The sequence below is a fragment of the Lingula anatina genome, chromosome 2 (genome assembly GCF_051362555.1).
Source record: "Lingula anatina isolate TDL-2025a chromosome 2, LinAna3.0, whole genome shotgun sequence".
Lineage (NCBI taxonomy): Eukaryota > Metazoa > Brachiopoda > Lingulata > Lingulida > Lingulidae > Lingula > Lingula anatina.
The window spans coordinates 4,536,404-4,562,492 of NC_141768.1; the positions used below are offsets into that span (position 1 = coordinate 4,536,404).

The 26,089-nt window shown below is 35.6% G+C and overlaps 2 protein-coding genes across 5 annotated transcripts in view; one reads left to right on the top strand and one right to left on the bottom strand.

Annotated features, from left to right (window-relative positions):
• Positions 1-25,482, bottom strand: LOC106177222 (DNA helicase MCM8). Of its 3 annotated transcripts, none has more exons than XM_013559930.2 (30): positions 25,336-25,482; positions 11,066-11,264; positions 10,501-10,596; positions 10,120-10,202; positions 9,813-9,873; positions 9,428-9,516; positions 8,905-9,061; positions 8,444-8,544; positions 7,789-7,830; positions 7,512-7,597; positions 7,013-7,095; positions 6,623-6,691; positions 6,216-6,399; positions 5,991-6,021; positions 5,754-5,816; positions 5,402-5,470; positions 5,047-5,124; positions 4,424-4,561; positions 4,125-4,168; positions 3,773-3,859; positions 3,488-3,551; positions 3,246-3,301; positions 2,973-3,006; positions 2,716-2,826; positions 2,092-2,157; positions 1,878-1,970; positions 1,547-1,623; positions 1,173-1,257; positions 896-985; positions 1-760 (listed from the first exon to the last, which is right to left on the bottom strand). In XM_013559930.2, the coding sequence occupies exons 2-30, from the start codon at positions 11,262-11,264 to the stop codon at positions 647-649; spliced, it is 2,550 nt and encodes an 849-aa protein (XP_013415384.2). In that variant the 5' UTR covers positions 25,336-25,482; the 3' UTR covers positions 1-646. The 3 variants fall into 3 exon arrangements, with proteins under 3 accessions (XP_013415384.2, XP_013415385.2, XP_013415383.2); XM_013559931.2 differs by lacking the exon at positions 25,336-25,482 and adding an exon at positions 18,402-18,542; XM_013559929.2 differs by lacking the exon at positions 25,336-25,482 and adding an exon at positions 12,003-12,157.
• Positions 19,913-26,089, top strand: part of LOC106177223 (innexin unc-9) — a 25,054-nt gene continuing 18,877 nt past the window's right edge. The window contains exons 1-2 of one of the 2 annotated variants that reach the window (XM_013559932.2): positions 19,913-20,119; positions 21,345-21,610. In XM_013559932.2, coding sequence (XP_013415386.1) covers positions 21,378-21,610 — 233 coding nt within the window. In that variant the 5' untranslated portion in view covers positions 19,913-20,119; positions 21,345-21,377. Of the gene's footprint in view, positions 20,120-21,344; positions 21,611-25,172; positions 25,287-26,089 lie in introns of those variants that run through there. The other variant, XM_013559939.2, reaches the window with a different exon arrangement.

The following is a 26,089-nucleotide window of genomic DNA, read 5'->3' on the forward strand; positions in this document are numbered from 1 at the left end:
TTTCTTAGATATTTAGGTTTTTATTATACACCTTAAATGCTTCAGTTCACCTTTCCATGTTATCTGATTATCTGGCAGCTACACATGATGTTATTAATATAACTGCAGGGCATGAAGATTTAATAACTTTTCTCTCCGCCCTTTATTCACTTCTGATATCACATGAGCCATCTCTCCTATTGTCAGCATTAAATTTTCCTGTCACAGGATGCTAAATAACACTTCAGCATCCTTTATGCACTGGGTCCCCAACATCATTGTAATATGATGTAATGCAGGCACACAAAAAGCTGCAATACTTTAAGTCTTCCTGGTCGTTTTCAACTGGCATTGTTGTAAGTTGATTGCCTTGTGACCCTGACACACAATTCCATATATTCCAGGTGTGTGCAAATTTCCAGCTTTTACACACACGTAATTATATTCCATGCAGGCACCACAGAAGCAAATGTACTTGATAATAGGGAAAACAACCAACTAATTAACATTTTTCTCCTTTGAAAACTGCCATTTTTCATACTTTGGCGTGGTGAAGAGACATTTTAAAGTAACACTTGTTCATGTCTGGAACATGTATTAAATCAAGTTATTTCAGGAATTTAGATGCCTGGGACCCTCTCTGTTATCCAGCACTTCCACAAAGGCCTCAGAAACCAGCAGTCTGTAGCTGGTAAACCCTTGGGCCCTTTTTCAGAAGAAAGCCTTGGTTGTTTAAAGAACTTATGAAGTCTTCAAAATCCCGAACTTGAATTCCAGCGCTCTGAAGTAAAACACAAATGATACATTTAGGCTTTTATGCCAAATTTCACAGCTGTTATCTCTGTAGGCTTTTGTTCTAGTGTTTTCTTCATCATTTAACTTCACAGTGTCATTTATTTAGTATCTAAAACCTTACCTGGGCTATTTGTCTCATTTCTTGTACAGTGAACAGAGAATTGTAAGTCGTCTCAGACATCTTTTGTAAGGCTGCTATCAGCCTTTTACCCTAGAGGGAAAATAACAATACATTTTCAACCAAAATGATGGAAATTGTTCATATTTTAAAAATATGCAGTCCAAAGTTTAAATGACAATGAGAGAAATATTGGATTTTCAAAATAAATATAAAAAATTTTAACCCAAAATTGCTTTTTGGTGTTTTATATCTTTAAACCACATTTTAAGAACTTTACCTGTGCTTTACTGCTCATCCCAGAGCCATGCTGAGATCTTTCAAAGTCCAGAAATCCAAGTTCATTGCTGTAGGTGTCTATCATGCTGAACAAGAGCAAGAGGATTAGTGAAGAAAAACAATCTGGCCAGCTCTACTGCTTTGATAAATCATCTCTTTATAGTACTTATTATCAAGTCCAAATAATTAAATTTATTTTATACCACAAAGACATATATGAGGAATTAGCTATGGAAGTAAACCTATTTGAACATTTTATAGATACATCAAAGAATAAGGTACCAATACGAGCAAGAAAAATATCTTGACTAAAAACATGAAATTTTGCTCAAACTTAAAATGTAATTACAATACAAGAAGCAAAAGCTAAGATACCTAAATTTCATGATATCCACCACATCTTTAGCATCATGCTCTGTGGCTTCCTCACGTAGCTCTAGTCTGGCACGAGCCTGTAAGGTACAAATGCATAAAATTATCAAAGAGATATTCATTACAACAGTTAAATAATATGGAATATCCAGAGTAATTATGTGCAAAGTTCTACAGTTAGTTTATTTAAAAATTGCTGAAGTAACTTAAATAAATAAATAAATAAATAAATAAATAAATAAATAAATAAATAAATAAGAAAAAATTATTTTCAAATCAAATTTGCACAAAACTTAAATAATTATTTATCTATACAAATAAGAGTTGCTGTCACCTCTGTGAGCCTGATCAGAGACTCCAGCTGCCTGGTAGTGATGGGAGTGCTGTCTCTGGACTGGTGCTGCTTTCTCAGATCAAGATAAAATTGCTGAATTCAAAAACAGAAAATTTAGTCTCTGAAACTGGCAGGGTTATCCAATCTACATGTATCTCCTTTTTATTTTTGTTTTAATTTATTTTCAAAAAGATTTAAGTTTAATTTGTAATACCTGTATAACTTTTGCTGCTTCCTTCGTAATTTTCGGGTGAACATATTTTCTTGCATATCCAACATACTGAAAAGCAAAGCATTACAGTGTTCAAGCATGATTAAATTGATTGTAAGTGTTATATTATTTTGGGCTCTGGGTACCCTGCAGTGATATTGCTAGCCCCTAAAAATATTTTTGGAGCTGGTGTGATTAGTTTACCATTTGAATATTGTTTATCCCCCAGAAAACAGATGTTATGACTATTTTCAGGGGCGGATTGAGGCGGTCTTCTGGGTCTTCCGGAAGACAGTCAAATTTCTAAGTTTACATTGATGAGTACCTAAATTTTTCTGTCGGAAGATGGTCAAAAATTTTAGATGGATCAACAAAGATAATGTGGAAGACTGTCAGAAAATATCTCTGGGTCCGCCCCTGATTTTTGGGTATTTCAAAAACTGATAATGGACACATAAAGTGCGGCATACCCTGGGAGATTGTTATTCACAATATCCAGTATTGTTGTTCCATTGCCCAGAGTGGGAAGACACATAAAATCCATTTTTGTCTCATGACAACTGAAGTAGCAATTTATATATTTATTTATCATTATTATTATTGTTTTATAAAAGTTAATATTCCTACCTTCCTGAGCAGTTGTGGTGGGATCACATCCAGATTCTCTCCACGTGGTACCTTTATTCTTTCAGACAAGGGTTTATCAGCCTCCCATTCACTATAGGCCTCATTTTGTTCCTGAGACAGAAACAAAGAGTTTTTAAATCAGGAAAGATATGTCACTAAAATGTTAATGAACAACTTGTATGTTCATTATGATCTGTGTCTTGACACATTTGTCTATTTAACATTTACTTGAAGATTAACAAAAATGTCACACTCACTTGATTTCTTCTTGCAGTGGTACCTTGTAATATTCTAAAATCAAATAACATATTATATACAACCACTGGTATTATGAGTATAGATGTTAAATAAACATAAATGATACCAATTCAAAGTACTGAACAATAATAAAATGGTAAAAAATTGAAAAGAAGTAAATTTTTTGTTCATTAAGCCCAATGTAATAAAAATCACAGCATCTTTTTTTTTTCAAGCAGTAGATAATAATTACCTGTGTTTATTATTATTTATTTAATACGAAAAATGTTTACCTCTTCTTTCCTGCATGCATGGCCATCACATGCTCAGATAACATGCTGTCCATCTCCTGAGATAGAAAAACAATTCTTGTATGAAGGTATATATTATTATATGTTTAAGCTAGAAAAAATAATTCATCATTAATAGATTCATGTTAAAAAAATTAAAAACAAAACACTAAGAAAAGGACAATACTTCTATCACATTAATCTTATTTCCATGGTTTTTGCTGAGCTTGCTTTGCTAACTTTACCTCATCTGGTTTGTCCAACAAAATGAATACCAAGTCAAACCTGGACAGCAAAGCACTTCCCATCCTACAGGAGATAATACATGAATGCCAAAATCATTTTCCTTTAAGAGAATATCAATGCACACTTATGGTTCAACTCATCAGGATGAAAATGTATAAAATTAATATCACAGATAAGCCAAATGAAATTCAATGTAATTATCTGTCAAAGCATATTATTCTTTGTCAAAATTATTAGTCAAAGCAATGGTACAAATAATAATAAAGAGTCATGATCATGCTCACTTGAGATTCTCAGACACAGTTTTTCCTTTGTTGTAATGTCCACCAACTGGATTAGCTGCAGCAAGGATTGATGTCCTGGCAGGAAGACTGAAACATTGAGGAAAAACATTATTGCCACGTAACATACACTGTACATCCAATTAAACATATTTTGACCTTGAGATTATTTTGATAACTAAAAGGGACATTCACTTATGAAATACTGTCAAGAATTATAACATTACATTTTTGTTTGCTAGTAAATAACTCTAGTCATTTGGTGAAAAAATCAAAAGTACTCTGTTTGAGAAAGTAATTTTGCTTTTTGTCATCTTTCTGGGCAGGTATTAACAGTTAAGGTGGCACCCCTCACCTGCATACTATCCCAGCCTTGGCAATGCTTATACTTTGTTGTTCCTGAAAATGAAATTCCCTCTATAAGTAATTTGTCCCTGCATGACAATGACTGTCATGGACCTCCACAACTCCTTTTCTTTACATGATCACAGAATTGTTACACTCCACATCATTTAAATGAATTATGTCATTTTCCAAAAAGAAAATCCCATTACCATTTACAATACATTTCTCACAATAAAGTTCATTGTTGAAAAGTGAACAAAAATCATTTGTGTACATTTTACTAAGTATTAAGCCATATACTAATCTTACCATAGCTTCTAGCAGAGCCTGATGTTGACTGCCCATCTTGTCAAACTCATCAATACAGCAGCAGCCTTGGTCAGCTAACACCAGGGCCCCTGCCTCTAGGGCATAGTCTCCTGATCCTCCTTCCTTGGATAAAGTCACCTAGGATTAGAAAGGATTTATAGATAAATTCTGTTTAATAACCTGGTATACTGTAAGTACACTGTAGCACATAAAAAGCACTCTTACCTCTGTGACCTGAATTTTTTTTTACCAATTCAGAGAAAATATTCTACTTTCAAGTTGAAATAAAGTGTCTTTCTCATATGTCTGTATTCACATCATATAATTATAGAAAGAACTGTATGTATTCAGATATCTTTCACAAGACAAAGCATTGCCTAGTAAGTAAATATGTATGATTTAAGTTCACAAAACACAATCAATTTGGCTATCATCACAACAAAATGCAGCTGCACATCTAACACAATGACAAAAGTAAATCATACATAACAAAAATTTTCCCTATGAATGTGTGTCATGATGCGCACTTTGATCATTTAGAACTTTCCACAAATTTGGTGCTTAATAAAAATAACCATATAAACAATAACTGTAGTACACCAAGTCCCGAAACGAAGACTTACAGTCAAGCCAGAGGAGGTTGTTGTGTTTCCACATACATACACACTCCTTGGTGCTACTCCTGCAACTGCTTGCAGCATCTGAAAGAATATATATGCATGGATAATATAAGATTTATGTATTTTCAAGATTCTCGTTTTATGGCCTATTAAAAACATCTGCAACTTGCATAGACTTTAAGATTGCAATTGGAATTTAAAAAAAAAACAGTCTGATACAAAACACAACTGAGGACATCATCCAATCTTTCAAAGGGTTTTGCATTACTCAAATATTTGTTACTGTTCAAATATGCCGACTTGGTGCAATGTAATAAAAACTAAATCAAAGAGACAAAAAAAAAAATGTTGTACAAACTTGACTTTTTCCAAGACCAGGATCACCAACAACTAGAATGTGAGGGTCACCTCTAACTGGTATGCGGTTCTATAAGAAAATAATAAAATAAATAAAATAAGTAGCCCCAGGCCAATTGTTCAGATTTAATAATCTCAAAGACATGTATACAAAAGTCATGGTGTAGTGTTATGCTTAATAAGAGATTACATGAACTTAAAGATATATCACTGACAATAAAGATAAAGCATTAACCACTAAAGTATATATTTTCACTGTACATTTACAGGAATACACACAGACATATTATCTTATTCTACAACCAAAGAGGGTTAAAATCATTACATAATAGTTATGCAGTTTTTCAACATACTTTGTCATTGGCATATTTTTGCGATCCTCCAAATAAACCTAGAACAAGGCCAGCTTTCACCATCTAAAATTTTTCAAAATATTTCAAGTAAGCAACCTTGGTTAAAATACAAAATGTTGATGCAAATTTAACACATGGCTTAAATTAAAAATACTGACAAAAAATAAATGGGAAATAAAATAAGATTTACTGTATTTGTGTACAAAAATATATCTTGTGATAAAATAAAATATTTACCTCATGTCCATATATAGAGGGGCAAAGGGATCTAAAATGAAAAAAAAAGGCTGACAGATTAAAAGTAATGGAGAAATGTTTTGTTTACTGAAACCACTTTTTGCTGAATCAGAAAACATTTATTTTTTCTCATTCATTTGCTTTATGAAAATAAAAATATTTCCCCACTGGCTAAATGTGAGACCACAAGAGTCAAGTAACATATTAAGTCATTTGTTTGCTTACCCCACAATAAGTCTGAACAACTTCTTCTCACTTTGTATCTCCTCTATAGCATACAATTCTTTGAGGGTGAAGTCTATAGCCAGCCCCTGTTCTCCTGCACCACTCTTGGGACCTTTGCTGTTGTTCACAGAGTTAGCATGGAGGTACAGCAAGAACATGCACTTGTCTTTGTTTCTGCCTCTGCCTTTAAAAAGGAAGACAAATGTTCTTTAGATAAAAGCTAATAGATCAACTTGAATCAAATTTTATGTTTCAATTAGAAAAATTACTAAATTATTGTGTTATTCATCAGGTGTTTTATTCTATATATTGTTGTCTAAAATTTAAAACAGTTTCAACTGAAATCCTATTTCAGAAAATTTATAGGAATTTACACCAGAGTTGCAAGGTAATTAGAGATACCTTACCTTCCTCTGTACTTGTTACTTTGACTATTCCAGATACTGTGACAATGTCTCCTGGTACACAGCTGTCCACTGCAATAAAACATAAACAACTGGCCTGAATAAAACACTACAAATTTAAAGAATATCCAGACATGCTGGAGTGACTTTTCCAAATACATTTTTAGCCAGGTACTCCACTTATTTTAGGAGGTTGTGAGGTGGGTTGGAGGATCAACTTTTCAGCCCCTTTCTTTGTCAATATCCTTGATCCACAAGTGCAGCTGCTGTGAAAAAATATGCAGTTGAATAACAAAGCTTTTAAACCATACATACAATATTTTGTTTAATTTCCTAAACCTACTAATGTACACACTAATATATTCCAAAAATATCAGTCAAGATTTACAGTACCTAGATCATTTGTAAGTTCACAATCCACTGTTCTGGGTATTCTTCCAGAGTCCCTCATGTCATCAGTGATGATCTCCTGAACCCTGGGAATAAAGCAGAGGATTTGTATTTCATAGAATTAAAACTGCCCTTACCAAAATGAAAAGATTGCAGCAATATTGCTGCAAACTAAAAGTTTGCAAGAAAAAATTTATTGCTGCTTATTTGCAGCCATATTGCAGGAAGTTTGCTGCAAACTCTCTGCCAATCTGCAGCAGGTCTGATATTTTGCAAAGGGTGTGTGAGCATAAAACATTATTCCGTCTTAAACTGGCAACAGTGTCAATCAAACCCTCTCTGCAACAGAGCAGCACAGTGGATTCTCTAATATAATATCATTCATCACATTTCTTCAGTATTCCAACCAAGAGAAAAATCTGAAACACTTAAAGATGCATACTACAGACACATGCAGACAAAAAGCATGATTCATGATCCTAAAGTATGATTTTATACTTACCTTATTGTCTGCCAGTCAATAGTTTCTGTAAGATGTGAGCTCCTCAGTGGAATAAAAGTCCTGGCCTTACAATTGGTATTCACACACTAACAAAAAATAAAATATCTTTGTCATCATCATTTTCCAAGTAACTGAATAAGGTACCAAAGTTAATACAGACAAATCATAAAGCTCGAATAAAAGTAAAATAGTTTCAAAATCTTTAAGTATCACAGAGAAGAAAGAGTATAAAATGATCAAATGAATTACAAATAACTCTAAATAGATATCAATTCACCTTTGTTGGGACAACATATTTGCCATCTGGAAGAATGACACTCTGGAAAGTGAAATTGAAACTAAGGATGATGACATTAATCAACTAAAATGATTGACTGCTAAAGACAAACATCACTACGTCATTGACCATACCTACAGGTATATATGCATCTCCAGCCATTACATCAAAGGGTAAGGCCCAAACGTACATCTTCTATTACACATTTAAGACCCATTTTTGGTTTTGAAGCTTAAAGGGATAATAACTCTTCGTATGAAATCTATATTTCACAATAAAAACATTGTGAATAACTCATAGAAATATAATATATTCTGTTTTACGACGAAAACAGCAGTTGTAGCTATTATTCTGATATCTGAGCTTGTCTTCAGATCACGTGACCTCCATTGATGGCTATACTCTGTTATAATCTCTTAAGAGATTTTAACAAAAAACCAAACTTTTTAGAAAAAAACCAGGGACTAACTTTGAATGTAAAAATGGATCCATTAACCATTGGTAAGCATGGGAAAATTGTTGTTTACTCCAGGAAAATTCATTTTTTGGCCAAAACGAAGAGTTATTATCCCTTTAAGTTTAAAACAAAACTCTGTATTTTAATTATATAAATAGATATATCATACTAATGAAAAACAAACCCCTGCCCCCTTACCTGTACTGTCCTACAGCTGTTGCATTCAAATGCCATCTTGGTGCAGAGTGGTTTAATGTTACTCACTCTCACCACTGTGCCTTTCACAGAAACAAACTTGCCTAAAATTAAGTCATGACAGAACTGTCCATCAACATTTAGTACGGAATTTAAGTTTTTTTTAAAATAAAAGTAAACATATCCTTCATTACTTGTACAACTTATGCACAAAATATTTCATAAAATAATACTGTGTTGTAAAAGATGGATGTGGCATCACAAGCATGCCCCAGATATGAAAACTTTATTAAAGGACTGAACAATCAAATATTCTAACAATGAATTTCTAACGCTAAAAGTTCATATAAATGTTTAAGTATACATCCAAGATCTCCATGTAACTGTACTATTCAATGCAGCATTTTAATTAATTAATTTCAATTAAAATTTTAATTAAAATTTCTTATCCACAGTTATTTTACCATAGTAATGTGCCTTCAAGTTCTTGAGCTGTGTTATAGGTTCATGATTAAGAATCCTGGCATGGATGACTGGCAGGCTGTATGTAGCAGACAGAGGAGGTAGGAATGGATCCTCACTGTCACCTTGGACATCCCGCTCCAAACCACTGGACAACACCTGGAATACATATTAAGCCTTCATTGTGCAGGTAGGGTGTGAAAAGTGGGGGGTGAATATGGAAATTAAAACATTAACATACTTTATTGAATCTTGGGGCCAACGTACAAATTTTCATTTATTATAAACTATATATTATACTTTTTAGTTAACATATATAATTATAAATAATTAATTGTAATGAAATGAATACTAGAAATTTCCTAAAGATTCTTAACATAAAGAGACACCTTAGCATCTTGATCAAAATATCAAATTCTGCAATTGAAATTCAATTAGATATAAATATATTGCAGCATTCATTTGCTGCATATGTGGATTAATGGAATAGATTGGAATAGATAACCAAATGCTAGTATAGAGTACCTGATGTAAAGCCAGTCCAATAGCATTCACCATTTGCTCTGGCATCTCTTTCAGTAAAGCTGCCAGATCAGATAAACCATCTTGTATTACTGAAATACATTTAATAAGTTGAATCATCACAAATATGATTTAGATAGTAAACAGTTTAGGGTATGATCTTATAAAATATTACATATATTTAATAAATAAAGAACAAGTGGTTTTTCTTTAGATGAAAAACCATTCAAAGGAGGCAATGATAATATAAAAGGTCCAAATGAAAAATTAAAGAATATAAGAAAATACTTAATGGGACATCACTTAACAGCAAGCAAAATATTCCATTGCTAACTAACTTACATCAAAGTTATCAATACAAAGACATGCAAGCATTTGTATCCCTCACCTGGATCCTGACACAGTTCTTTGAAATCAACTGTAAAATGTCCTTTAGATTCAATGTTTTCCTGAATAAATGCAAAGATGAGGTTTTTAAGATTTCACACTTATAAAATTGAGTTTTTTAAAGAAAACATTCATTTTTTAACACTCCAATAAATCTTTTAATAGCCATTACATGTCTACATATAGATACATAATATTATGACATTTGCTTCTTTTTAGTCTGAATTACAACTACAGGTATCAAAATACACAATGTGCATAACTGCTTCACAAAGATGTGTAACACATGGTTCTTTTAAGGTACTTACAGCATTATACAGTGCTTTCCAGTTGATGAAGTACTTCTCAAACACTTGAACCCTGGTCACAGTAGGTGAATGTGGAGAGTATGCTGTATAGGATATAAATTATTCAAACACTTCATTTTTTACTAAAAAATCATAATCATCATAAATACTTTTTTCTAAAACAGAATATGGTTTTAAAGTATGGCCACCATAGCACGGGATGCTAATGAAATCAATTGATATTATGTGTCAACGTCTTTAGATTTTTAAAGGCTATTAAAATAGATTAGAATTATAGTAAAATTCTTCTTACAACCACACAGCATGTATCTGTGAAATTTCAAATTAAATTCTTAATGGTTCTATAGTCTGTATCTTGATGTATTAAGCTATAATATATACCTTCCTCTGGGAAATAGAATCTCCATCCTTTGTATGGTGAAGGGTGCATTGCTTGAACAACCCTGGGCTGACTGCTGGGGGGTTTAGTTGGTCCACCTGCCACAACAACTTATTATGTATTTTCTACATGAATGCGTTCAAACAATACCAATGAATAAATAATAACAATGACAGATTATTTAGATATATGTAGGTAAATCAAGTTTTAATCAACACTGAAATGGCCTATTTTTGGATGGATGTTGGATTTAAAAATTACATTAGCTAAAGTGATGCAGATGCAATGTTTTCAAATTATAGAAACAATATCTAATTCACTTTAACAAAACAGGGCGAAATAGGTTACTTACTGTTTTTGTATAAGAACAATAAATTAAATGCTCTAAAGTGATCAAGGCCCTTTGAAATTGATGAAGGGTCAAAAGAGCATGCATCATAAATAAAAAACACAGTTAATCTCTTAATAAATTATTTCTATTACAATGAAACACTACTGTCAAACATCTCATGGTACACATATCATCCTGGTGGACTTGGATGAGTGCATCAATTATTCTAGATTTACCTGCTGCACCTTCTCTTCCTCGTCCATAGTGATTGAAATAACCTCCTCTACCTCTCCAGTTTCCCTGCCCACCTCTCCAGTTTCCCTGCCCACCTCTCCAGTTGCCATGCCCACCTCTCCAGTTGCCACGCCCACCTCTCCAATTACCACGCCCACCTCTCCAGTTACCATTACCAGGGCCTCCACTTGACTGGCTCATCTGTAATTGGTCATGTTAAACAACAAATAAAATCTTAGTTCAAACATAAAAGGTATATCGAGTGAAAAACTTGGCAGTCCTTTAATCAAGAATATCAAATAAAAATATAGAAATATCTACATGTACTTCATATATGTTTTTCATGTAAATGTGCAAATGTCACACAGATTCTCTAACAACCAAAAGTGAGGATAACTGATATCAGAAAAAAATAAAAAAGAAGTTGGTTTGTATGAAGACATTACCCATCAGATTCTTATTTGGAAAAACTAACCCCCTCCCCCCAATTCTTAGGTCTCCTCCAACTGACATAGACAGGAAAAGTGGGAATGGAGATTTGGATATATAGTCGTATTTAGGTGGGCCAGATTAAGACATCAAATCAGGACAATGCATTATTTAATAACTGAGTAACCATCATCACCAATGATGAGAGCAAGCAAAGACGAACAGGCAGAGGGTCGGACGAAAGAACAGATCATCATAGATGACAAGAAATTGGCAGTAGCCCATAAGAGCATTTTTGACACCAATTTTTGAGCCAGATTTTTCAGTCTTTTTACAGTCTGGCAGCAACAACATTTGTTTTCCAAGCCGTAAAAAGCTGGAAATAAAAATATGGATACCATAAATAGCTTAGCTATATTTACCTGATAAATCGGCTAACCCTAAAGTTTCCAGTGCAATAAATTAGTTCCAGACACTCAATATAGTTAAAATCACTTCTTTTGTATTTACCTTATTGATCTCTATTTTTAAGATGCTTCCAAAGTCGCTGAAATATGCTACATCTTCATAAAATTTGACACCCGCCACAAATCAAAAGGACGCTTTTCTACAAATTGGAGGTAGGAAATTATGTAAATTGCACGATAGATGTCGCCGTGTCAGAGAAAAGCCAATCACGCGATCTTGCCCGAGTTCTTGTAACTCTGGACCAGTTTCTGGTTTTGTTGTATCCATGACATTGTTGAGTTCTTGAATTTCTATAAACATATTAAAAACCACCCTTGATTTTACTATACCACTTTGTTAACGTTACAGGGAGAATTAAACGGAAAATAAACCGATGCACCCCATAGGCCTAATTATTGCATACAGTAAATTAAATCTTAGCTTCAAATAGCAGGACTAAAAATATCCCCCCCCCCCCCCCAAAAAAAAAAAAAAAAAAAAAAAAAATGTCATTCTATCTTTTTTTTTAAATTATTTCATGTCAGGTATGCAATGGTATTAATGATAAAATTGACGTCATTTTAGACCCCTTTAACGTGATGTTCTTTATACACCGTGGGAAGTGGGGTTGAATTTCTCATTCGAAGGGACATTTTACTATGTGCAGGCTTAAATGCATGTATAATTAATATTGTGACCTGAAATGTAATACAATAGGACCTGAAGGGTTTTCGATAGACCTAAGCACTGAGGCTAAAGCTAACCCTCTGACCACAGGGTGCGCTAGGACCTGTAGTCTATTACAAAACGTTTATTGTATCGCACTTTATATTGTATACTAATTTAGAAGCCCCTCATATCAGAAGGTAGCTATAGTAAGGCCTACGCGTTCTACATTGGTCTACAGGTACCAGTACAGAACTCGCTTACTCTTTCACTCACCTTCGATTTACGGGTAGGGTTTGATTTCTGGCGTTTCAGAGTGGAGGAGTCTTTCCATCCATTCTGATCCCACCCCTCCTCGAAGTTTAAGAATGATATCAAAGATGGATCAGAAGGCCTCGATCGAAGTGTGTGTGTGCTCTTTTTTTAAATTCGACCATTCTATCTCAACTTATTGGTGTCAGGTATGCTTTGGTATTAACGAGGACAATGGAATAATTTCAAGGAAATTTCGTTTCTTTGCTACAAAATTTAGTGTCTACATGGTTAAGTCATCCTTTCACGTTTTCAAATATGAATTTGAAGACCTCATAGTTTTTTTTATTGCATTATGTGATTGAATCCTCAATTCCAGTTTGCTAAAAGGGGGGGGGGTGCAGCAAGGGCGGGGTCGTTTGATAAAGCCTGTGTATAATAAAGTCCAGTTGTAACTTTACCCATTACAAGGAAATATGGAATAAAGTAATTAGGTTAAAGTCTTATATTGGCAAACATAATCAACATTAATCAAGCTTACTAGAGGGCAGAACGCATTTGACTCTCTATCCGGAGTAGGTTTTAAATGAACGTTTTGTGGATGGCATTAATGAACTGCTAGTTACACTGGCGGAAATTATATTACACTCAGTACATTTGTATTTTATCTTCTAATTAGGACTCATACAAGATAACAAGGTGATTACTGTAGGCTACCGAAGCCAGTCGAAAGATATCCCTAAAACGAGTTTCCATATAAATTGATCCCCAATATTTAATCTCCAACAAGAGATCGGGTAGTAATGTCGTAAAATAAAATGTATATCAACAGTTTCGCTTGCTTTGGAACACATTCGCTTTATGATACTCTTCTTTTGTATTGTATTGTATAGGTCAAACTGAGACAAAAAGGATGATTGCCACAAAAGTCAGCTGAACACCCAACGAACAGTTGCCAAATATGCTTGCTGAAAACAATAAAAAGATAGGGTCGATAATCACTGGAATTTTGCTGTTTGAGTTCCGAGTTGGCGTTTTCATGCCAATTGAACTCCGACCGATCCACAGATGAAGCGGCGATCTATGAATCAGCCCATTGATGATGATGGTACATCAAGTCAAGTTATCATTATTGCCTCAATGACACACGGAAACGTGAGTATCAGAAATGCTTGTTAATTTTTAAATTTTGCATTTTTATTGTGCCTTAATTTTAACTGTCTTAACGTTAAGAAAACAGATTAAGCGTCATGGCCTGATGCTTGTTTGATCTTCACAAGAAAATAGATGGTGGATCTCGACGTCTGGGTCAGGGGCTCAGGTGTGGGGTAGGTTACAGTTGAGAGCTTGAAGATACATGGTATGGACAGCGTTTGTACTGGTATTACACTATGAAAGGTTAAAAACGAAAATATAAGATATTTCTCCGATATTGGAAGTTTGAACAGTTGGTATTTTTCACTTCTGAATATTTTTCATGGAATGCACGGGTGTTTGTCTTAATTTTTAAGAAAATCAAATCGATAAATCTAACAGTAAATAGAAGCATTTGGCTTTGCATTTTTAAGAAAGAAATCCCCAATAGTCTCAAAGGTATATCAAAGCCAAATTGAGTGCATTATTTTGCCTTTGCATCACATGCACAAGACTGCTGCAAAAAGTGGTAAGTAGTAGTTTGTCATGATGATTCAACCGAGCAACGAGTAATGGTAAAAGGAGTGCATTTAAGAAGCCTTCAACTGACCATATAACGTCCTACTTGGATCATTATATAACAGTCTTTTGGCTCCTTTTTTCCTCGGGTCTACATCAATATCACCGTTATTACAAGCCATTAGTCTATCGAGTTCCTAACTGAGAATTATCCTACAGATGAACGTTTTTAATACCACGTTCTTTGTACTTGCCTTAAGCCGAGAGATAAAGGTACTTGATTTTCTTACATTGTCACTTCGCTTAAAAATCCAATTTGGGCATTGGTATGGATATATTTTATAATTCGAAAGTGACGCAACATGCCTTTGGGGTATAAACACAAAGGAAATAGAAATATTAAGCTCATCGCATGTACAGCCCATTAATGTAGTTTACTCATAACAAGCAAAAGCATAAAGGCCAATGTTTGCTACTCAAATAACTTCCTTCAATACAAGAAATTGATTATGAAAATACATTTTGGCGCGTATGTGTTATTTGATGACCCTTGTAAAGAGGTTTAACACCCTCGAGAAAAATAATCGCATAAAACATAATTTGTTGAACGGGTATTTAGATAAATGATTTAATCATAAACAGGTAGTGTGTGTACTGAACCATTGTGTTGTACTCTAATTTTGGTAAATAATCAATGCTTTTTAATCTTGGTCTATTTAATGTTTCATGTAGATTTTTCAATTCGATAAATTGTGCACACGGCAATTTTAAGCTATGAAAACCAATTTCTAAAAAAATGTTTCCAGGAAGAACATTTCATATTTTTCTTCTTAATCAATGCATTATGTTATAATGAATCAATCTGAAAAATGACTAATTCCCAAATGATGCAGAAGCGGGTTTTAGATTTGACGCGGCGTAAGCAGTTCCAGAGGGTAGCCGGGTTTCTGCCCCACCACCCAACCATCCCAAAGTCTGAAAAAAACTAGTGCTCATAATGTTTTAGTAATGTTTTGTGGGAGGGAATAAAATACCAGCTCAACTTTCGCCCCTACACCACTTCTTGGTACCCTGGGACTGTTGGAGCATTGCATGCAAAAATTGCCAACAAATGGTACTTTTAAAATCACTATTGTAACAGTGACACAATTGGCTTGTATACAAAACACTTAATAAATCGATGTATCTTGTTCAAAAGGTTTCCCAAATGCTTTCTTCTATATGTTACAAACGCCCAGGGTTTTCTGGCGATTATCTGTTTATATGTTACTTTCTGTCTCCTAGAAGAACGCCTATCTTCAATAGTACCGTTTTTGTACAAATGAATATCTTAACATCCATTGCTTTTTTAAACTTCAGTTCCTGAATTGGTGACAGATCTGGATACCAAGTTTCCAACATGGATAGGCTTGAGGAGTAAGTATTCAGAGCGTAAAGGGCTGTGTTTCAGTCATATATTTCAATGAACAAATTTCGGCTTGCTTTGATTGGAATTGTCGTGAATTTGATTAGATTTTCGAGCGACCATTATGTCCACTGTACAATGGAATCTATTATAGGCCTTTTGCACCAAGATGACGAGATCTTGACTTCTTTTTTTACTGAATAGTTTGCACTCCAGCATTCTTTGGGTTACTGGAGAGCAAGCTCTGCTGTAAAAAAAAAAAAAAAAAAAAAGTCAATATCTAGTCATCTAGCTGCAAAAGGTCTATTCTACTATTCTTTTTGAAGACCTAGTTTAGCACCTGTCCACCAAAGACAGATCCAACGCAAGGAAAAAAGTTACAATTACAAAGGTGGATCTTGGATTATAGAGCAAAGATTGCATATGTCAAGACAACAGATGCTTTCAATCCCAGTGCATTCCTACTGACCCACACCTTAAGGCCCGTTCAATGGTTTATTGAAACCCAAGATCCCCCAGTGGTTTGTAGGAAAGGATTTCTGTTTCATCTTTCCTTATATACAACAATGATGTATGGTAGTAAGTGATACACCGTATCATACACGTAATAATAGTATTGACTTGTAGGAAAAGGCAGTTTGTGGCTTTCGCTGTGTGATCCAGCATGGAATGGTGGACAACCTGTGTGTGTGCGTGTGCGTGTGTGTGCATGCGTACGGGCGTGTGTGTGAGAAATAATGATCTAGAGAGAAAGAGAGATAAGGTGTAAACGTGTATATGTATATATATGTGTGTGTATTGGAGAGAGGGGGGAGCCAAAATGAAACGGTTGTGGTGCAACTGAAAGTTCTGGCTTGTCTTTAGTTTTGGCAATGAAATGGAGGTGTAACCGCCGTTCTGTTACGGAGATGGGATAGTGTCGAGTCCTGCCATTGGATCTGATTTGTGATATGAGTACTGCCGCCGTGTTTCATATCTCGTGTACCAAGAGGCCAGGACATGTGCTGCCACCTGGTGACAATGCATACAGTTAATACACAAAGAAAAATTACTCATACGTAATCTTCCATAAACAATACATGTATATTTAATATATACATCGGTTCTGCAACAAATTATTACTGCTTTCTTTTTTTTTTTTATTATAACACCATCATAGCATCGTTTTGCTGCATATAACGATGAATTATCGTAATCTTGATGTTGTCTACATGCCACTCCCAAAAAATCACAGTTCGCGTCTGCAGGTCTGGAATACAGGAATTACAGACTGGGTAGACAGAAAAGTGCGTTTATTCTGGTGCGTGATAACCCTAGTTGAGACGAAAATGAGGAGGCGTTCACGCTCACCAATAAAAAGTATACTGCCCAGGGATGGTGTTTGGTGAATCTCACCAGGAAGAATTGGTGAACTTGGTGACACCAGAGTGGAGCCAAAGAGTTGTTATACCACCTAATACCGATGATAGAAAACTACTTTATCCATATGAACGCGCCTTTCTCTAACTTAACATTGTAGACTTTCACTCTGAGACTCGCCTACAGAGGGTGGAAGAAATTCATCTCCAAAGCAAGCAACAGTCAAAACAAAGACCGAATGAAGGGACGTGAGGTTAACTACTTACATGCACAAGTACGTGTTGTACCAGAGTATTTTACGACTTTTTTGGTTTAATTCGTTCAGTTTAGTCAGGATCATTCTTTTGACATCTTTCTCTGATTTAAGGAACCCCCTCCCACAAACAGAAAAAATCTTGAATCTCTTTTTTCTTTGAATCGACTACAGAAACGAGGTTTGCCAATATTTATATATTCAGTGTAATCCCGATGTGTAGCCCACGGGGTCCTAAGTAACAAACGAGCGACGCTTGTCTTTATTATCAACAGTTGGAAATGATTTCTCTGCCAATAATGTGTAATACCCAACACGAAATTTAAACCGCCTTTGAGAAAATGCTTGGCAGTTTATTTAGGTATTGCATCCAGAGGAAAAGACATCCACGCAATATTGCTATAACGGCTATCCATTCTAATCCGGTTTGTTAGATTTAATGATTTTGTGCTTGGTGTTATTAGGTTTATGTACAATTGTCATTGTGGTTTAACTTCAATTATATTAGTGTTTTTTTCTCGGAATTTAGAATCGCCATGATATTGCGACTATTGAAAACAAAAACTGCTGGGCCCGCTGAGGTGGAGTGCAATGGTATTCCCTCAACTGAAAATCAAGAGTCTAACTCTTCAAGTTAGAAGCAAAACGTTAAAATATTTTTGTTTAAACGCCAACGAACTCGACCAGGAAGTTAAAAACAACATAAAGCTTGAATAAAAGAATGGCTGGTACGGCACACTTAAAACAGTGAGCAGTGAAAGTGTAGCTTCAATGACGGCTAATATTTTAGGCAGAAGATTTGAAGTACTGGTTTCTGTGTATTTGTAATCTACGGTCATAATACATGAATATAATATCTTCGTTATAAGCATACCTGTATGTGACCTTTGCTAGGTGTTTAAAAACTGATGATCCAGGTAGCACGTTTGGATCCCTCTCGCTATCATAAATACCAGTTAAGTAGAGAGACGATTTCCAAGTTGATGTGGTAAAAATCTATGCAGATTTTATGTTAAATTCTCTCTCTCTCTCTCTCTCTCTCTCTCTCTCTCTCTCTCTCTCTCTCTCTCTCTCTCTCTCTCTCTCTCTCTCTCTCTCTCTCTCTCTCAAACACAAACCCACACACACACACACACACAACGACTGCAAAATGCATAAAAAAGGTCACTTGCAGATTTTATGTCTCTCTCTCTCTCTCTCTCTCTCTCTCTCTCTCTCACACACACACACACACACACACACACACACACACACAACGACTGCAAGATGCATAAAAAGGGCACTTGTCGGCCCATGCTGGCCTCTAAGCTGGTTTGGTCTACTGTGGCCAATCAGACATGCAATAGTTGTGGTTTCTTTCAACCTAACTGACACATCTACTTCACTTTTAGACATACATTTGAACCAAATTTGTCTGGCTCTGTCTGACATTGGAAGCATTGAGTACTATGGCATGGTATCTTATCCGTACGTTTCAATTTGTTGCCGTAAGGCCCGTAATGTACCGAGTCACGGTGCCTTATTCATTTACCTTAGTAATAAGGCAAAGGTGTACCCTGGCCACATTCTTGTAATGTCATAATTCCACTTTTTGAAGTCATGCTTCCGTTCATTACCAATAAATGATCACCTGAATCTAATTTAAATCGTAGTTAGACCAGGATATGTTTATTGCAAAATTGATAGGGATGAGCATTTTTTACTGCATTTCGATGACGTTATTATTGTTTTTTCCTCTTATTTTCATGTGATAAATCGTTACGATAATCCTTGTAGGGTCATCCTACGAAAACAAAACGTGTAGGTGAGAGTGTTGTATTGGGTGAGTACCTGTCAGTTCGTTAAGGGCAACTTGAGGGCTCTTTATGCCGTGGTATACACTCGACCGAGCGCATCGAAAAAATGGCCTTAGGGAGTTCTTATTTACTATGTGTCAAGAACATTACGGAGAACATATCAGGAACGAACTCATAGATTTCTTAGAACCTTGCAAAAGGAGTTATGAAATCTGGGTTGAATTAGATCTCAAGTGTATTCTTTATGTAGGAGCGTACATTTAAGGTACCACACCGTCGAGTCATGTTTAAAGTTTACCTAATTGGTCTTTTACAGCGAATTAAACTGCCACTTCGGATCCACCGCATTGGCCGTATCCTTGCGTTGCCAATACTCATCACGGTGGAATCCCACATATTGCGAACATTTGCGTATTATTTTACGGTGTATATATGTTTATAAAAACAACTTGAGGCCAAAATGGTGGAAGTGTGAACTCAATTCAAGGAATCAATTACCGGTGGAAGTATCACTCAGGTGTCTCTCAGGCCCATAGAAAAAGTGTATTTAATCTTCCCTGCCCCGTAGTTTCAATTACGGCGTCTTACTGGTTAATAGGAGCATACACTTAGAAAGCATTGGTTGCTATAAAAACGAAAGTAGGACTTTGCGTTCAAGGTGTAAGATAGGATTGAAAGTCAGTCTATGAGGCCGAGAGGCTTATTTGACCTAAACGCGTTTGTCACAAATCTCAATTTAATCCATTTCATAGTACTTTAGAAGTTATTCAAATCTGGCTGTTCACCGACTCTAAAGGTAAGCGAGTTACGTTATTCATTTATTCACTATTCCTTAGTTAAAATATAAAATACAGGTAACGTTTTTGTATTCTGGTAAAGGAAGAAAATTAGAAGAGCCCAACTGATAAAGTAGCAGGCTGTCTGTTTCTGTGGAATTTTCTATTTGTTTCAGATTCTAATTAGGGTTGGCTTTAAATTTTCGTAAACAAGCATCTGTCTATTTTGGGAAGATTAGTTTGTAATGTTGAAGGAACTTCCCAGACATGAAAAAGTTTTATCTTTCACATAGCCCATTGACATTCTAGTTGCATTCAAGGAAACACGTACTATCTGCTAGGCATAGTACCTGTGTAACACTTGGCGCCCAGGTTAATTGTTACCAGACAGGTTTACGTGGAGGCACTTTTTGATGTCTATATCTTTTAAGTGACATTACCTTATTTGACGCTAAATCTTAGTTTCAAAATGGAAACAAAATAACTTGCCATGTGGACATATTTATTTTATTTTATTTTCGTCCTGTAAATGATACATTGGTGGCTGAGCGAAATCGAGAACGTTTATATTGTGCGCCGCCTTTGCCTTGTTCCGAAAACGTACCTGTAAACTACCTACGTGTCGGCTCACCCTTTGGTTGTCTTTTCACTTAGTTATGATACTTGAAAACTTGCTCGTCCTCTTTTTTGTATACCTTATGATTTAAATATTTATCCTTGGGTTACGTACTTGCTCCATACGGGGTATGTATACACAATTCAATATAGTTCATCAGGAAATAAGGCCCAATTGAAAGATTACCGACTGGACCAAAGTTAACATCACCTTAAACACTTTCTTTATAGAACCAAAACCAAATAAGATCACTCTAGCAAACCCCTATTGAATTACTATGTATACCGTCAGTATGACCCGCCTGGGGATCTGTTTTCTGTTGGATCACCTGAAATCGCTTTCCACAATCCTGGTAAATGTTTAAACTGAATTTTCTCAACTGCAATCAGAAACCCGCTGATAGGCGAAGGATTGGTTAACATGGACGTGACGTCACGAAAGGTCCAAGATCCCGGCATGTTCTTCACACTTGAATATTTCGCTCTCCCGATTAGAGTTGGAAAATGTTGCAAACTAAGAGAGTTCGATGATAATTATGGCAAAAGACCTGGATACTCCTCAACAACTTCAGCCCCGCTACCGTGCCAATACCTCATCCATTGTAGATACCTGTGCTATTAATATTACAGCTGCCGTGCCAGCTTCCTAGACGTAAATAACTCATGCCCAGGTTTTTTCAACGGCAACAGTCGCGGACACAACAACGAGTCAGGGAGCGCGAAACTGGCTGCCGTAGCATCCGTCGTCAGGCACGAATCTTGCACCGTCTACCGTCCAAAGTAGCCGGAGAACCCAGAGTTCAACAACTCCGAGAACAGCACGGCCAAGGCACAGGGTCCCATATAAGATACGTCCACTCCTCTTCCAGCCTGGGGTTCTTTACGGGAATAGGAGGGTGAGTTTAGCCCCTTGTTATTATAATTATTTTGTTTTATCGAAAAATGAAAACACATTGAAGTCAGCCTTTTTATATGTATATATACCGGGTTATAAGAAAAGAAACATGTTTCACGTATTTGGAATGTGCCTGCTCAGCTATACAACACAAATAGCAATACATGCATATTAGTATCCACCTGACTTCTGTGACTTGCCTATATGGGAGCTGCATATTCAGCAATGGTTCGTAGTATAGCAAAAGATATAGACCTATGCCGGTATATACACTGATGGAGATCTGTGGTTTTCTTTGGGGGAAATGGCAGGTATGGCATTTCTCCTCTAAATCTCTTCTGCTTGCTATTGCAAGGGTTTCTCGAAGTGCCTTAAATTACAGGAGTTAGTGATCTAAGAAAGGTGAAAACAGGTGAAGATGCTAAAGCCAGACTACATATTTGAAGTGCGGTAGATCTTATGCTCATCAAAGAATTGTATATTTGAAATGCCAAAGCCTGTTTGAGCGAAGGATTACATTCATCCTTAGTTTGTTGATGTATTCTGTAGCTCATGATCTTCACATTGTGCGTAGGAGGTTTCCTTCGTTAAATGGAAAATATATATTAAATACATACATATACATGAATTTTTATGGGTAAATGAAGGTCGCCTCTATATAGAGAGGTATATATAGTTATTCGGAAAGAAAATAACGCCATAACTTTGCTCTTCCCAAATGAAATGTTTCGGAGTCATATATCGTGCAATAGGCTTGCCAGCCATAACATCACATTTTCCTTTAATTCAAACATGTTTGCAGAAGCTCTATCCCAAACACATGCGAATTAGATGCGTAACCATTTTGGGTCCATCCTTGATATTTCACCTGTACGTCATGATAGCTGCTCTTAATCCACAAATTAATCCAATACTTTTGAATCTACCCCATGTAAAGTCATTAATGCGAACACGTTCACGATTAGTCTCACGTCTAATAACTGATGACATCATTCAGCGGTACGTTACCTCAGTGAAACAACTAGGTTGTTTTTCTTTCCCAAAACAAACTTAGACGTAACTTCTCAATAACCCCTTTCCCTAAGAAAAAAATGAACTCGTATATAACTGAAGGCAACAAATCAAAGACAAGAAAAGATGCATAGAAGCAAACAGAGGTTAATAGCTGATTTCGCAAAAGTACTTACCAAGCAGAGTTTGAAATCTGACAGAGGTCTCCAGTCTTGAGATTAAGATAGCGGTAAAGGTGAAACAAGATAAAATGAAACGCTAACAACTTCACGTTTTTCAGATTTCTTTTACCAGACATGTCTTCTCTGTCAGGAATTTGTAAAATAATTAGCTGATACTTTTAAATTATCATTTATTATTAAAAATTATAGTCTTTTTAAATCCATGCGTGGAAATGAATAGGTGGAATAGAAGTGTCGTATACTCAACTAAATGCCAAAAAAGCTAGGGAATGGCCTTTTCTTGATAAAATGCTTACTCTTGCCAGATTGAACTTGAAAATAGAAAGCATTTGCAGATCGCTGTATAAATTACGGTTTTTATAATCAATGTCGCTTTTTCCTAAATATCTGACGCAATCTCTATATTAAACGACGGCAATACTTTTCACATAAAAATAATAAGGATACCAATGTTTATCGATTCATTTCTTTTGTACATAATGTTATAAAAAATCCTGTAGTGAGTTTTAAGCTCTGGTGCACAGATATACAGGTTTTTGTTCATAAATTGAGCTTTGGTTAACAGCGTTCATAATGCCACAGCTAGCAAAAGCCTTGGGTTGGCAAAAGAAGCAGAGATTCAACTCGAAATTCCGCGACACTATAAATGTACAACTTCGCGTATTCCAATAATTTACTAGAACAGTACTCGAAGAGCGCAAACCTCCACCAAGGAAGTTCAATTCTCGTTATTTATTAATCAATCTATGTATCCCCACCAAAATCTGAACAATTGTAAATTGCCCCATTTCTGATTTATCCTGAAAATTTTATCAAAATCCGACCATAACTTTTGTATTACATCATTAACTAACAACCGACAAAGGGAAAAGCGTGCCCTCCTTGGCCTAGGTAATTATTCGGAAAACAATGTTAATATTCTTTGGGAAAAAGTACAGTACAATGTTTTTTTAACAACTGTGATACTTGGTCACAGAACTGAGGCAGTTACAGATGTCTACGGTTAGAAGATAGAAAATGATATGAGATGCAACTGATAAAAGAAGATTTTGATATCAAGCTTAAGTCAGTTAGTTAATGAACGTGTATGGTCAACATTTTAAGACTTCACGCGTGTAATTGGTGTTATAATGGTACGTCTACTTATTTTTCCTGCCGTCCAACATTTCATTTTTGAACCACTGTTGACCTATGGTAGTAATTTATATCAGTAATGCATACAGACTTTTTTATATTCTCATGGCGCGGTTACTATATTGAGAAATCGGTAGGTATAAAACATCTTTGGAACGCATATTACTCTGGCAAATAAAGTATATACATGTATTACAAACTAAATCATTTAAATAGAAATAACTGTAAAAACTCACTCTCTGAATGCTTCATCTATTGTCACGCCTGGATACAACAGGAATGGCACCGTTACTATATCTCAAAATGTATTGCTGTTAATTTACTACAAAATAACAACAACAGAGTTATAGTTACAATTTCCAAGATTAGGAAACCCATCTCATGTCAAGAATAGCAACATCTAATGGCCGCTAGATGGCAGCACGAGAACGTTAGAACAATTATAATTCTGCCTCTTTTCGGAGCTTGACTTTTGTTCAGTAGCGAATCGGGGGTAATATAAAGGACATTCATCAAACACACTTGTATCCTTTTATTTGCTATGAAACCATTGGTCCACCTGTAATGCTTGAAAATTGATTAAAATTTCTAAAGCATTTAATTTTAAAAATATTATGGGTATAACAATCATAAGAAGCTCATGTCACGGTGGCCTTGGTAATTTTAGTGGTGAAAGGCTGATGTCCTTGTTGACAAGTCGGATTGTTGACTGGGATTTCTTTTGAGTATTTCATTCGGCATGTTATCGACCAGTAAATTCTACAAAGTTGTCGTTTATACATGTAATGATGTTGAATAATTATGTCAAAGATAAATATTGTACGCATGTTTATCAATTTTTTATTAAGAATTGCTGTCTTCCTTAGTGCACCTTTTTACACGTAAAGTACATGCAACATTTTCACCAAATACTTATTCTTGTTTGCATTCCTGATACAACTCCAGTGTTATGCTGATTATAATTTTGCAGTATTGTAGTTATTAGTTCTTATTATAATCAACTAGATTTTTTTTGTAAATTATTTTTATCTAATAGAAAACAGTTTCTTTCTTTTAAAAGATTGCACCTGTTCTATCACACAGTAGTACGTAAAACAAGTTTGCACTTGTCATTTATTATAGCGACCTTTGGGCGAAATATGAATGGTCGGATGATATTTCGGCAATTGTGAAAACATGTATCACGGGATCGTAATCCCGCTGAGTTGGTAATTAATGGCATGGCATATACTTCAGGTACAGCACAAATGCATGTGCACCGTAAATGTATAAACAGCAAAATAGGCTCACACTGACTGCTGCCAGACAGCCGACTGCAGACGGAGCTCGGATATCCTACCAGTGTTAAAAGTAAGTTGGAACTCTCTCACCTGGTTCTGGCTGCCCTGATAGCACTTACCTATGCTATGTAAGCGTATGGTCTGCGTTGCTTGCAGATGGTCAACCTACATGTGTATTGCGGAACGCTTAGCTTATACATAAACCCCTCTGCATTGCCCCTGTGTTGTTCGCTTAACACGAATCAGACAAGAACACTTGAGCTAAAAGCTACTGAAGATACCGCCTCATCTGCTGCAGTGTGTTGCACCACTCGTGTTTGGATTGAATGTGTTTTTTAGCTTAAGGTGAACAAATGGCTCTACTTTACCACTTTCTTTAACCACCTGGTTAAAGCTTGCCAACTTTCATAAACTTACCATGAAATGAAAAAGCGAAAAAAATAAAGAATCAACCCTATCTTGCCGAGTGTTTTCGCTCCAGGTAATCAAGTGACCTGCACTAGACCCCTGCCCAACTAGATTTCTTTGATGCGCGGTGTAAATCTCCACTCGACAGGCTACCTGAAGGCCGTGCGTATTAACAACACATCATTTTCCAGGGAATGTTTTTTACTTGGACGGTTAAGTGGCTTCCTGCTAGGCGAGGTTTACTCGGAATGGTGAACTTAGTGTTTCGTTTTTCATTTAAATGCTCAAAAAAGGCTTGGGAATGGGTTCTTCTTGTAGAATTGTATTACACTTTGGAAAGGCACACATACATATTTCGCCTGAGAAAGAATTGAGTTAAGGTGAGCAGTATGTGAACAACTGAAAAGATAACAAATATTAGGTCTAAATGTCAGTGTTTCACCGTCTGTTTCCAATTTTCGATAG